Source organism: Triticum aestivum, chromosome 5D (assembly GCF_018294505.1).
Source record: "Triticum aestivum cultivar Chinese Spring chromosome 5D, IWGSC CS RefSeq v2.1, whole genome shotgun sequence".
In the NCBI taxonomy this organism is placed as follows: Eukaryota; Viridiplantae; Streptophyta; class Magnoliopsida; order Poales; family Poaceae; genus Triticum; species Triticum aestivum.
In genome coordinates, this window is record NC_057808.1 from 374,554,049 (window position 1) to 374,567,574 (window position 13,526).

Consider the following 13,526-nt stretch of genomic DNA (forward strand, 5'->3'; position numbering starts at 1 on the left):
AGCAAGGGGGAGCAGGGGCTAAGTGGAAGGTTTGCGGGAAAACCGACGCCCGAACCGGTCCGCGGACCGATGAGGTACTTGGATAGCAAAATGGGCCCGGACAGATCGATCCGAACAGATGCAGGCGGTTTAAGGGTTGGAGATGCCCTAAGCATATTCTAAACTTCAGCTCAGAAAGAGCATATTAATGCAACGGTAACTAACTCGCTTTGTGGATCCTACTATGTAGTAGTATAAGGGAAAGAACCTTCCACGAGCAAAAAGTTTTGGCATCTTGTGTGACCGTATCTTCCCTCTCCGTCATTGGCTATTTTTTGACATAAAAGCAAATTCTGCAACACGTGAGTCTTCCATGTTTTTTTTTTTTTCAGACACGCTTACTTGTGAACGAAGCATCACCTAGATCCCCATTGCCGGCAAAAAGTTCATGTCAATCGCCAGCGGGAGCAAGCAGCAAGCGGCCTGACCAACAAGAGGACACACAAGATTACTAGAGCTGAGATAAGCTCAGACGTAAACATCGCAGCCGAACCGTTTACAGTTGGGAGAGTATAGATATCAAGGACATTGATGCCACCTCTTCCGCCACAGCACGAATCAACATCCTCAGTACGAGCCAACATCAGCAGTACTGACGAGTATTAACTGAAAGATGGCAACGTTCGTTCTGCTTCCTACAACCATACGGTACGAAGACAGAAGAGATTCTCTCAACGCAGACAGAAAACAGCCACAGAAAAAGCAGCAGCCGCCGACGCCTCAAACCTTCACGCATCAGAAGAAAACAGAAGAGCTTCTCTCAACGCAGGCAGAAAAGTTTTTGTCAAAACTCCGATGAACCCGCAACTGGTACTGTTACATAGGAAGGCAAAATGCTACTCGTACGTACTTGCATATTCTCAACTGGAAGAACAAAATTCCGTGCCTCCTCGGTCCCTAGAAAAAGAAAGCCTAGCAAGTTTCTGTCTATGGTACTCTTTCCTAGCACATGCTAAACAACTACCCTAATGTCCCTAAACACCACTGCCCAACTATGGCCCTTGGTCTGACACGTGGCAGTCTCACCAGCTCCTGAGAGCTTCTTTGCCTAAATCCGCCAAAAACCCGGTCACTTTGCGCTTGCAGTCATTAGCTATAGCCTTCCCAACATCTAGGCGCTGGGCCTGGGTATCCCCAACACTTCACCTGCTGTTCATCCGGAACAATACTCAATCAGCAAGGAGCACTCAAGTTTATAAAGAGCATAGCCTTAATATGCGCAAGGAATTAAGATAGTGTGAGCCAATTGTCATGTTTTGCGTCTGCAGGAGGGAAAGCATCTTTGCTTTGAGCTGACTATAACTCATTGGTGCAGTATTACTAGGGGTATTAAATATATGTCGCGGATCGTGTGAAAATCTCATGTAAATGTTCCAAGAAAAACTCACATAATCTGTACTCCCTCCATTCCTAAATATTTGTCTTTCTAAGATTTCAACAGTGACTACATACGGTGCAAAATAAGTGAATCTACACTCTAAAATATGTCTATATACATCCGTATGTGGTAGTCTATTTGAAATATCTAAAAAGACAAATATTTAGGAACAGAGGGAGTAGATACTAGGGAAGGGAAGGAATGTTATACAACGATGCAAGGATCAAATTTAATATCACTTACAATATGAAAAATATTTTTTTTTTACTGAACAATGAATAACACAATCCAATGTCAATACGGATTCTACTTTTTCATGTCTTGCAGATGAGATTGAATTTGCTCCTTAAATTGCATGGATGTAGAACAAAACCTTCCATAATACTACAAATTACTTGCACGGTTTTTAGAAACTTCTATGACCCAATTTTACGCAATTCAAACTTTGGCTCATTTTCACTTGATGTTTTCCCTATATACAGCAAGGAATGGAAACTTAGGATATGTTCTTACAAGAATCATCGTCGTTGTCGTCATCATCATCATCGTCCTCGTGTTGAGAGGTAAAAATGGGAGTGAGATAATTCCTGTCCAATAAAGCAAAAGAGGAAGTGCTGCAAGACAAAAATAACCTGATCAGAAAGCTCCTGCTCCCTTGCCGCAGCAAGAAACAATAGAGAATGCTATCGACACAAATACACAATTCTAATAAAATGGAACTCGTTGAAGAAGAATTCAAGTTGAACAAGCAGCATAGTTTCTAGAGCAGGTGTTAAGTAGTGCACCTTCTCCGGAGATCTCTGAGTTTCAATTGGAATTTGCTCTTACTAGGTGTCCCTTCCTCACTGCTTCCCTCAAAATTCTCCTGCATTCAGCAAGTAAGCTGTTCATAAACATAATTAACCAGTATTTTCTCAAAAAATAATGATTATAAACCGCCGGTAATACTCTGGCTTTTTACTTGAGCAGTGAAATGTACAAGGACGAATGAAGTCAAACAGTGAACAAAAAGCAGGGTATGCACTGACCTAATAGGGAGCATACATTTTATATTTTTCCTTTTAGCACCATTTGACTCTAAGGTTGTGAACATTCTTCAAGGAACTAAATTGCCATATATATGGAGAAACATAATGATTTTTTTTAAAATAGGGACATTAAATCCAGCACATTTGAATAACATATGAGGCACTCAGCATCCAACATCCAACTGCCCCTTTTCACCCCTAAAATGGGGCAGACAGGCTTCGAAACCGGGCAGGTGGCCTGTCCACCTACAAGACCCTCTACGCCAGTTCCTACCATTGTATTTTAGATATAAAAGTATATATCATATATGCATTGCTATTCAACACTGCAAAAGCACTTGCCTCGTACGGGTGCCGATAACGGTTACTATCCCCGACTACTTGTAGGGCTTCGAGCATTGTTCCAGTTGAACCTCCAATCAGAAGTACCTGGGATGTTGCAGTGAGAAAGTTATTTAAGTTGTTTTAGAGAATTACTAAAAGAACTACATGCAGCAACTTACAGTTAGAACAACAATAGATGTCGTAGCGGTGAAAATTGTCTCCCCATGCCCGTCAGGAAGATCATGAACTGACTGAAGAGCAAGGGCAAAAGCCATAGCTCCTCTAAGTCCTGAACATTAAACACCAAGTTCTAGTAGCTTAAACTTGAATGTATTTATTTGATGATCCGATGAGCATGTTTGATGACAATACATACCGCTATACCAGAGGGCCAGCTGATATTCCCTAGGTATTTGGGAATTTGGTGGTCGTGCCAAATTCAATATGTATGCACAAGAGAAGACATTTGCAGCCCTTCAAGACGAGACATGAGAAAAAAAACCTAGTAAGGCGCCTAACAGACTAAACAAGTTTGACAAATGGAACATATTCTCCAAACGTTCAGACACCAAGTCTGACACATCACATGCCCATCAAATAAGGAAACAATAAAGATCAGTTCAACGAATGATACCTTGCAACTAATATGAAGACCTGCATTAGTTGACAAAAGAAATAAACTAAGGAAACAACAAAAATTGCAACATATTTATTAAGTATAAAAATCACAAGTTGGTGCAGAATCAAAGGATACAATTGAGAAAAATATGAATCCAATATGAGACCAGCTTTGACGTTCCATTGCAATATCGAACCCCATGTATATGAATCTGTTTAGAAGAATAACCAACTTATTAACTAAATTTGTCCAGTTATACATGCTACAAGTAGAATCTGACTTACATGAATGCTTCTGCTAGTGATGAAAGCAAATGGAAAAAACGAGCAGTAAAACGCTGAGAATCTTCTGACAAGTTATAAAATGTATATCTCTTCATCACCTGAAATAAAACTTTAACATCATGTAAGTATCTTTGCCTGAGAGTTTATGATCCCAGTAAGTTAAACTTGGTTACCAATCTTGGATTTTGGGTGTTACAACCCCAGTAGAAATTCAGTAACTAAGTATAACTTCCAGTGTACAAAAGAAATACAAGGCAGAGTTCGCAAAACTGAAACTTACAATCCCGGTAAAGAGAATGGAAACAATGCCAGACAGGCCAAGGCCTTCAGCTAACATGTACCTAACACAAACGGCAGTTACTGATAGCAACCTATAAATGAAACATAGATCAAAGTAGATAGGCTTACGACTTACGAGAAGTAAGGGAAAAGCACAAACAAGCAACTCTCCAGATTATGTAAGCTGTAGATGAAAATCAAGAAATTCAGTTGCTTATATGAGAAACTCTAGTTTTGGAAAAATTAGATGTGTTAGATCTTACTTCTCTACACCAAGTTCTGCATACTTGAAGAGGTTCGACAGAATTAAGGAGTACAAACATGCATGTCTACACAACAGAAATGAGAACAACACAGTTTTACCAGTGTGCATTTCAAGATCCCTTCTGGAACCATACAAATCATCATCATGGCTATATCAATACAAAGTGTTCTAATTGATGATCCTACAGAAACACACTGTACTCTCGACAGTTAAGGAAGTTATACACTTCTACTTAACCGCCATAATCCAAGTTCTGGTTTTCGTATCATTTCGAACCAATTTTCCCCTTTTTGTTCACTATAACCACGCCATTTGAGGGTAATCTTGGATCACCCCGAGTTACACTCAGAAACCAGAGAAAAACCGTGCAGATGCCTGCAGAGTGGCATGCTAGACTGCTATATCTATAATTATAAACTACAGTTTCAGCTATATGCTGTTATAGACAGGTTACCAACGGAAACCATGATACTTGCATAAATAACATTAACAAAGTGAAAATTAGGCTCCTATTAATCGAACAAAAGGCAAAGTAGAGGATATGAGAGCAGAAATAAGCCCAACTCCAACGCCTGCACAACAAAAAGGTAGTTGAAATATCAAATGTGGAATGATAGATACAGGTTTGTATACAACCATAAGGAAAACTAAGAGAAAATAATCCCATCGAGCAAGCGAATACTATAATCTACTAGAAATGTTCCACACATAAGCAGTTTTAATGAACTAGAATTACATTACCTGATGACATAGAACCAACAAAGTTCTCAAGAAACCTCAAGATAACTAGGAAAATATTCTGGCCGGAAGAACTTGTCCTCATTGATGCCATGGTCCTGAACGAATAGGGATTTTAAAGCAAGATTAAGAAAGGAAGCACACAAAGAAAATCTTAGGAATAGCACCCTCACCTGTACAAGGATATAGCCACCTTAATTGTCAGAACGTAGGTGAATACCAAGCAATATGTGAGTATCAGTACAAAACATTAAAAATAACATGTTTTAAGTACGAAAAAATGACACATACAGCATCATTTAGAACCGATTCTCCAAAAACAAGAGCATAGAGGTTCACATCGGTGCCAAGTTCCTACAATTCAATGAAGAATATGTAAACATTTTTTTAAGATAGCAGTAATTAAACTTGCACATGTTAGTATATGAAGGGACAGCAGAAACCTGAAATATAGACAAAACAGTTACAGGATCTGTTGCCGACACAAGAGCACCAAACATCATACATTCGACCAGAGGCAACCTATAGATGATGAATATTAACCCAGCAAGGTAGCTGCAAGAAAAGTAAACTGCAACATTATATGCTTATTAATAGAGGGAACTGGAAGGAATATGCAAGGTGGCAACATAAAATGGTTTCTTACACTAGAAGACCCGTAACAATGGAAGCAATGAAGGTTCCCAGGATTGCGAAAGTTATGATGGCGCCGAAGTTTGAAAAGAATGGTTTCTACCAGAAACAAAATTTGAAATGTTTAGGTGTGAGCCTGGAACTGATGGGACATTAAGGTACCGTGGACCTCAACAATTCAACACTTACTGGTGCTAAGTTGAACCCTGACTGAGTAAGGTGCAGTCAAGTAAAACATGTCAAACTTCCCAAGAAATAATTAAGAAACAAAATCGGTATATACATTAAAGGATATAATATAATTGGAGGAAGCAAAAAGAGAAGGAAGAAGTCCTCCCGAAAATTGAACCATCTCCTGAATTAACACAGGAAGTAAACAAACATCAAAGATCGCACAAAATTAAAATCTTATGATAATTTACATGGCGATTTCTTTCAACCGGGACAAAGGAAAAGAGATGCAAGAATATACCTAGTACTTTTCTGAGTGTTTGATATGTTAGCAAACCCTCCAACAATCATTCCTGATATAAGAAAGTATAAGTAACTACACAACAAAGGTATAATATACAATTAATACACATATTTCAATCTACCTCTAGAAACTACTATAACAATGCACTGCTTTGGTTCAAGATACTCTAGGTATACTAGCTAGTAACATGTACGTAGTTTGCACTTTCTCAGCATTACAATTTCAATCCTCAAATATAGTTTAATGAAAAATTCGAAAAAATATATAGCTTAATGTCTACAGAAAGCTGTTACATAGGTTTACTCTATAAATACTTAGTTTGAGAGTACTTTATATTAGTGTAACATAGTTTCGTATACAGTTAATGGACCTTGCTCCAGTAATTAAAACTTCATTGAAGAGAGAAGTGATTCTCTAGCCAGCCTCTGCGTTCAGGAAGTTTTCAACTTGGCAAGGTTGGGATGGCAAATTACATGGGTCACACCCGTCGTGTGTCAAACTTTTTTTTTCCAGCGCCCGCATGGAGACAGTGTGGTCTTGGACACTCCTAACGGAAAGGCCTCTCAATTGGCTCCCAAGTTTTTTTCCCCACTGAGAGCGAAGGTCCTACAAACACGTGGATGGCTGTGCTCAAACACCACGGTAGACCGTGAATCCCTTAAATGTGGCCCGTTAGCTAGATTTTACCCAATCAATGGTTACATTTGCTTCTCAACCCTTGTTCAAGAGTGGAATGCAATGGGAGTATAGATGAATGTGTGCATAATTAGGAACTGAAGCAAAAGTTCTAGCATGTAGTCCAGAGAGTAAGACACTGGCACTCAAAGAGAGGGTAGTAAGGTAGTGAAGATTTGTAATAAACTACATGAATGCATGTGTGTTAGTACTACCAACTGTAATTCTCCTTCTAACCCACAATATAATTCCTCTTAGCATGTTCAGCTTCAATCAAAATGTAAGTCCTTCTACACTCCCACATCCCAGTGCACTTTTGCTCATGTTGTTCTTATTTAGCCCTTCGTTAATTTCATCAAGAATTGACTAATTGAGCCTATACCTCTAGAATTTAACTATTTATCCTATTGGGAGAAAAAAAAATATTGTGGAACTACTTTAAGGGTAGTATTAGTATTTTGCCTACACCCTTTGTTCCCGCGCTAAGTCCAAATGGACCTATGTATTGTATCGGAGCCTATACCTTTAGTATTTATTCTTTTGGGAGGAAAAGAAGTTGTAGAAATAATTAAAGGTAGCATTAGTATTTTACCTACACCCTTTGTTCCCGCGTTAAGTCCAAAAGGGATCGTAGGGAGTAAAATATAACCATATACGTATACACATTCTTAAAAAAACGAAACCGCATTGCGTTCCATACAAGCAAGCAGAAGGGATTACAACAAAGAACCGATCACCTTGCACGGTTGCACCCAATAAGAATGCAAAGACATTGGACTGCCACATTTTTTTTTTCTGACATGTATTAACAAACTAAAAGCTTGAAACATGAATCATACTGAGTGTAGAATTAAACACATTATGCAACAATGGCATTTTGGCAGCGGTTCAACACTCCAACTTAGCTAGTTTATAAGGTAAGTAGAAAGTATCAACAACTAAAGGTAGCCGATCCTTTAAGCACGACTAAAATAAACGCAAATGGCACAGCATTCATCTTATATCTCAGAAATCAGAAAACCGACACATGATGACTAGGTATTTTCCCAAAGAGCACAACAATTACAAGCAATTGAACCAACACTCAAGTCGCAGCAGTAAAACTGAACACTGTCAGTACACAGCAGCGTGTACAGCGCATGCATTTTATAATTTGTTCATCAGATTCAATAGATCAATGGACTCTATAAGGTCCAAAACAAAACAGTGCGCAGAGACAGAGCGATTCACAATGTTCATCCTATATCCTCGCAATCATCATACTATCACGCACCACTCGTCGCTAAACACTGGCAGAATCATTCACGTCGCGTCACTAAACAAACCCAATTCCTGAACCAATCACACCCGTCTCACTCACTCACCGACCAAACAAAAGGCACGGGATCAAAATCGCACGGGGAATCGAGCGCGAAGACTTAGACTAGAATCCCTAGCTAGTTGCCAGTGGTATGATCGGCATTTCCGACCTGGAACCTCTGGGGATGGAGTGCGGATGGGTATGTATGTACCGATGAGAAGGGATGCGCTGGCCTCGGGCAGGTAGTAGAACTTGCGGCGGCGGAGGAGGTGTCCGAGCACGAAGGAGAGCACCAGCATGGATATCTGCAGCAGGATCCCCACCCCCGCCGCCTGCTGCTCGTCCACCGCCCCGCCGAACCCCGGCATCGCGCCCTGGTGCGGCGCCGCCGCGTAGTACGCCCCCGCCTCCATCCTCATCTTCCTCCTCCTCGCGGCGCGCGCCCTCCCCCACCGTCGTCCCCGGCGCCTCGTCCGATGCGTTCGTCCGTCCTCTCGCGCGCGCTTCGCTCGCCGGTTATTCGGGCGAGTCGAGTGGCGACGCCTCTCCTGTCCTCCAGTTGCGGACTGGGCCGGCGCTCTCTGCTGGTCCTGCTGCGGTGTTGCGAAGATGGACGGCTAAGGGTCGGTTTGCCCGTTGATCTGACGGCTCTGAGAGCCCGCGCGGTGTGGAGTGTGCCGACTTGTGTGTAAAAATTATTTGATATGCCCGCTCAAAAAATATATTACCCCCTCTATAAAGTGATCTAAACGAAAAGTGATCTAAACGCTCCTATATTTCTTTACAAAAGGAGTATTTGATATGACTATTGCTTTCATATATACTGTATTTAAATGTTTGCTAGTAGTAATATTTCATATACAATTACATTTCAGCCCTTAGTTGTTTCACACCCGTTTGTTTTGCCCCTAAATTCAAAAAACCCTCAGTCTTGCCCAACCCCGTTTGCTGCATTTATGTTTTTGCCCTTCCGTCACGGCTCCGCCTGGTCAGCGCCGTTTGATCATAACCAGCGGCCGTTTATGGACATTTTTGCCCCTGGGCTGGTTGCCCTTATTACTTCCTCCTCGTTGAGCTGAAGTGAAAAAAAAGAGCGACGGCGCGGCAAAACCAGAGGAGGAGAAGCGGGAGGAGGTGGATCTGGAGATGTCGAGCCCGGGCATCTCATCTAAGCTTTGCATCCCCTGGGCTGGTTCACACGACAACCGTATACCAAAGTTGTTTACACGACAACAACATACCAAATGGTTCACACGACGATGACATACCAAAGTTGTTCACACGACGACGACATACCAAAGTTGTTCACACGACGACGACATACCAAAGTTGTTCAAGATGACACGACGACAACATAACATAGTAGTTCAACATGACAGTGCACATTCAAGAGCCAAGTGCACATCACATTATTAAGTCAAGATGACAGGGAGCAATTAGAACTTCAGTGATTTGCTCCTAGTGTTTCTTTTTGGGTTGGGTAACAGCCTTGCCTTGGATCTGGTGTTCTTTGCTGGAGCTGGAGCTTCAGCATGAGCAGAGGGTTCAACTACTGCTGCATGGCCTGGTTTCTTCTTAGCTGCTCTTGGAGAAGCCCCTCTATCAGCTGGCCTTTTGTAATTTTTCCTGGGGCTGACAGATGATTGAGTAATCAGACATGGCACATTCAGAAACCTAGAAATAGAAACAATAATTCAAGGGTTCAATGTAGTAAGTGTAAATACCTTAGTACTGTAGGTCCAACTTGTGTAGATGGCTGCTCATTGTTGAGTGGTTCTGTTGCTGCCTCATCATCATCATCTGTTCCATCAGCATTTGCATTTTCCTCATTGTTCAGTGGTTCTGTTGCATCCTCATCCACATTTTCTGCTCCCCAATGTTCATCCTCCTCTCCAAATGCAGCATCAACTGATTCTTTGCAGTTTTTGGCAATGTGTCCAAATCTCCCACACCTCTTGCACTTTCTCTTCCTAGCACCAAGCCCCTTTCCTTCACTACTAGCCCTGATCCTTTGCTTTCTTGGCCTACCTGGTGCTCTGTTCTGAACTGGTGCACACAATTTGAATCCTGGATCCACTGTGTCCCACTGTTGCTTTCCCTCTAAAGCTAGTAGGTTGTCTGCATAAGTAGCTATGAATTTCTCAACAGAGTAGTACTTATGAACATATTGATCAATGGCATTGGCTTCATCTCTCAGAGCTGTAATAAAAAAGAGAGCATGGATGCATGGCTTGCCAGTAAGTTGCCACTGTCTGCAGCTGCAAGTCCACTTAGCTAGGTCTACTGGGTACCTCCATTCTCTTTTTTCTTTGTCAGTAGCAGTCACCTCTGCCTCTGTTGGGCTTCTCCTGACCAAAGTCATTCCCAAACCTTTTGATTTAGCCATCAAGGCTTTCATTACAGATGGTATGATGTTGTGGCCAATGAAATGGTCAGTGGCAATCCTATTCCTTATATCAAACTTCTCCATGATGTATTGCCTAATCTTGTCTAGCAAATCCACTATATGCGGCCCCTTGTACTTCTTGATCTTGGAGTTAAATGCTTCTGCCAGGTTGTTGTTAACATAATCAACCTTGTTGAACTCATTTATTAGAGCTCTAGCCCATATTCTTTTGTGGTGCATTTCCAAATATTCCTTGACCTTGGGCTTGCTATGCAACTGTCTCACATGGTAGTTGTGCTTCTTGATGCTGTAAGTAAGTGAGGAAGGCCACAAATTTTCATCATAAAACTTCCCCTTAAATTTCTTACTGAAATTCTGAGCTAGATGCCTCATGCACTCTCTATGCTCAACTGCAGGGTAGACCTCTTCCACAACAGTTTCTAGTCCTTTACAAGCATCAGTATGTATCACCAGCCCTTCTGGATGTCCTATGACATTTTTTAGGTTTTTTGAAAAACCAATCCCAACTCTCTTCAGACTCTGCTTCTATGACACCATATGCTACAGGAAATAGCCAGTTATGAGCATCTATGGAACATGCAACAACTAGTTGGCTTCTAAACCTCCCATTCAATGCTGTAGCATCCACAGCAAGGTATGGCCTACACCCCTCCAAGAAACCCATCTGACAAGCCTTGAAACAGACAAATACTCTTCTAAAGCACTCTTTCTGGAAAGATTTACCTCTGAGCTTGTACTGTACAGTGTGTTTGTCAATCTCAACAACACTGCCAGGTGAAGCCCTCTCAACTTCAGCCTTGAATGTGTAAAGTAGCTGAAAACTGTCATTATACTTGCCATATATCCTGTCCAGGGCCATCTCTTTCCCATAGTAACATCTCATATATGGAGGTTCAACTCCATATTTCTCAAGTAACTTCTGTTGAATTTCTTTTGGACCAATGCCTGGATTATGTCTGATCCATGACATTGCAGCATCTGCTATCCACCTTCTCTTTGCAGCTCTCAGCCTTTGGCTTCTGTTAACACTTGGACAGTTGTGTTGGTAAGGATTTACTTTGATCTGAAATGAATAAGAAAACACAATAAGTAATAAATAACTATTAATCACAACTAGTTTATTAGAGGTTGCAACTATGAAAACATGTGTAGTACCTGAAACAGTGTGCTTCTCCTCATCAAAGATGCATGCAATCTCCATTTACACCTTTCATATGCACAGTGCACAGTAAACCTTGTTGGATCACTTTTGTCAATTTGAAATTCTGTTTCTGTCCTTATTGAGAATGTTGCAACTGCATTTCTACAGTCAACTGCAGAGGGAAAGACTACACCTTCCTCAATTGAGGGATTCTCTCTGTCATACATAACTACAGGCCTGTCCTCATCATCATCTTCAAAATGTCCCATGTCCTGTTCCTCCTGCTTCTCATCATCATCTGTATCAGAAAATTCTGCTGGTATATAATCCTCATCTGCTGCATCTTCCTGGTTATTGTGTTGGACATAGCCAGGATACAGTTTCACATCCTCTTCATCAGACAATATTGCCTCATCAGGCATAGCTTCCTCCACAACATGATCAACCACTTTCTCTGGCTGTGCTTGGCTCTGACTGCAAGAAGGATCAGAATTGACTCTAGCAATTGGAGTTCTAGGTGGCTGACAAGCAGTACTGCCTACTCTTGTGCTTGACCTGCGTTGTGCTTGTGTACCAGAGAACTTGACACCTGAACCCCTTGAACCAGATGGCCTAGAAGACATGCTTTCTGCTCTAGTTCTCTGAATAACTGTAACTTCAAAGTTACATGACATGGTTCGTGCATTTCTTCCAAACATCACTGCTAACTCATCATCAGACTGCACAGGGACCCAATTAACTTTCTCACTATCCCAGTACCTGAACTCTACTGCATCAAGCACACCCCAGGGATACTTGGAAGAGATTGCATTTCTAAACTCATTAAAACTGCTATTGTTGTCCACCACTAATGGGAAATTAAAGCCACATCCTTGTTGCTTTGTGCCGACAGAACCTAATACAGTTGTCTCCATTCTTATAGACAGAGAAAATGCTCTTGTGGGATCCATCCTATTATGCAAACAGGGCATAAATCAACACACAAGAACAAGAAAAAACTACCTACATCATGTAGATCTAGTGTAAAAGAGCTTACTCCACCAGATCCAAAGGAGAGAGAAAGGGAAGGAGGGAGAGAGCCTACTCGACCAAATCCAGGGGAGAGAGACAGCTAGGGAGAGAGGGAGGGAGTACCCCGATGGAATATGGCATGCCCGCGTGGATCCCTTGTCGCCGCCGCCACCGGTGCATTCCCCGCTGTCCATTGGGTGGGAGGAGCATCGATGGCCCGGCCGCTCGCCAAGGTCGCCGCCACCACCGGTGCATTCCCCGCTGTCCATCAGGTGGGAGGAGAATCGATGGCGCCGCCGCTCGCCAAGGTCGCCGCCGCTCAAAACTAGGGTTCGTCGAGCGAGATAGAGTGAGATGGGGAATGAGAGTGAGGCAGGACCCACCTGTAAGAGCAAGCTAGGGGCAAGCTGTGTCCATAAACGGCCGCTGGTTATGGTCAAACGGCGCTGACCAGGCGGAGCCGTGACGGAAGGGCAAAAACATAAGTGCAGCAAACGGGGTTGGGCAAGATTGAGGGTTTTTTGAATTTAGGGGCAAAACAAACGGGTGTGACACAACTAGTGGCATGGATGTAATTGCCCCTATAGTTATATACATATATTATTATTATTATTATTGTTATTGTTGTTGTTGTTATGATAGTTATATTAAAGGGCCTTCAGGACCACCTTGGTTATAGAATTGCTCTATTTTCTTAGTTAGAGCATCTATAACCGGAGCCCTCATATCCGGCCCCAAACACCCGGCCGGCCTGCCCGATAGGAAACAACCACCCAACCGGACTTCACAAATTCGGCTCAAACGCCCTGTCTGATTGACACTCCCCATACCATGCCCATATCTGGGGCAGATATGGGGACGCCCAGATGCGTCCACCACATAGGACTAACCGCAAGGGCCCGCGGCCAATTGGCTTGAAGACGCCCCCTC

The 13,526-nt window shown here is 42.2% G+C and overlaps 1 protein-coding gene across 1 annotated transcript; it reads right to left on the reverse strand.

Moving 5' to 3' along the window:
* Positions 1-779: 779 nt before the first annotated feature.
* Positions 780-8,618, reverse strand: LOC123124999 (sodium/hydrogen exchanger 6). The gene is made up of 22 exons (XM_044545545.1): positions 8,249-8,618; positions 6,060-6,111; positions 5,883-5,942; positions 5,777-5,801; positions 5,601-5,686; positions 5,398-5,509; positions 5,246-5,308; positions 5,128-5,147; positions 4,958-5,052; positions 4,760-4,788; positions 4,215-4,246; positions 4,088-4,135; positions 3,953-4,013; positions 3,673-3,770; positions 3,524-3,599; positions 3,404-3,423; positions 3,146-3,243; positions 2,949-3,058; positions 2,788-2,874; positions 2,203-2,282; positions 1,931-2,031; positions 780-1,188 (listed from the first exon to the last, which is right to left on the reverse strand). The coding sequence occupies exons 1-22, from the start codon at positions 8,454-8,456 to the stop codon at positions 1,151-1,153; spliced, it is 1,599 nt and encodes a 532-aa protein (XP_044401480.1). The 5' UTR covers positions 8,457-8,618; the 3' UTR covers positions 780-1,150.
* Positions 8,619-13,526: the final 4,908 nt, after the last annotated feature.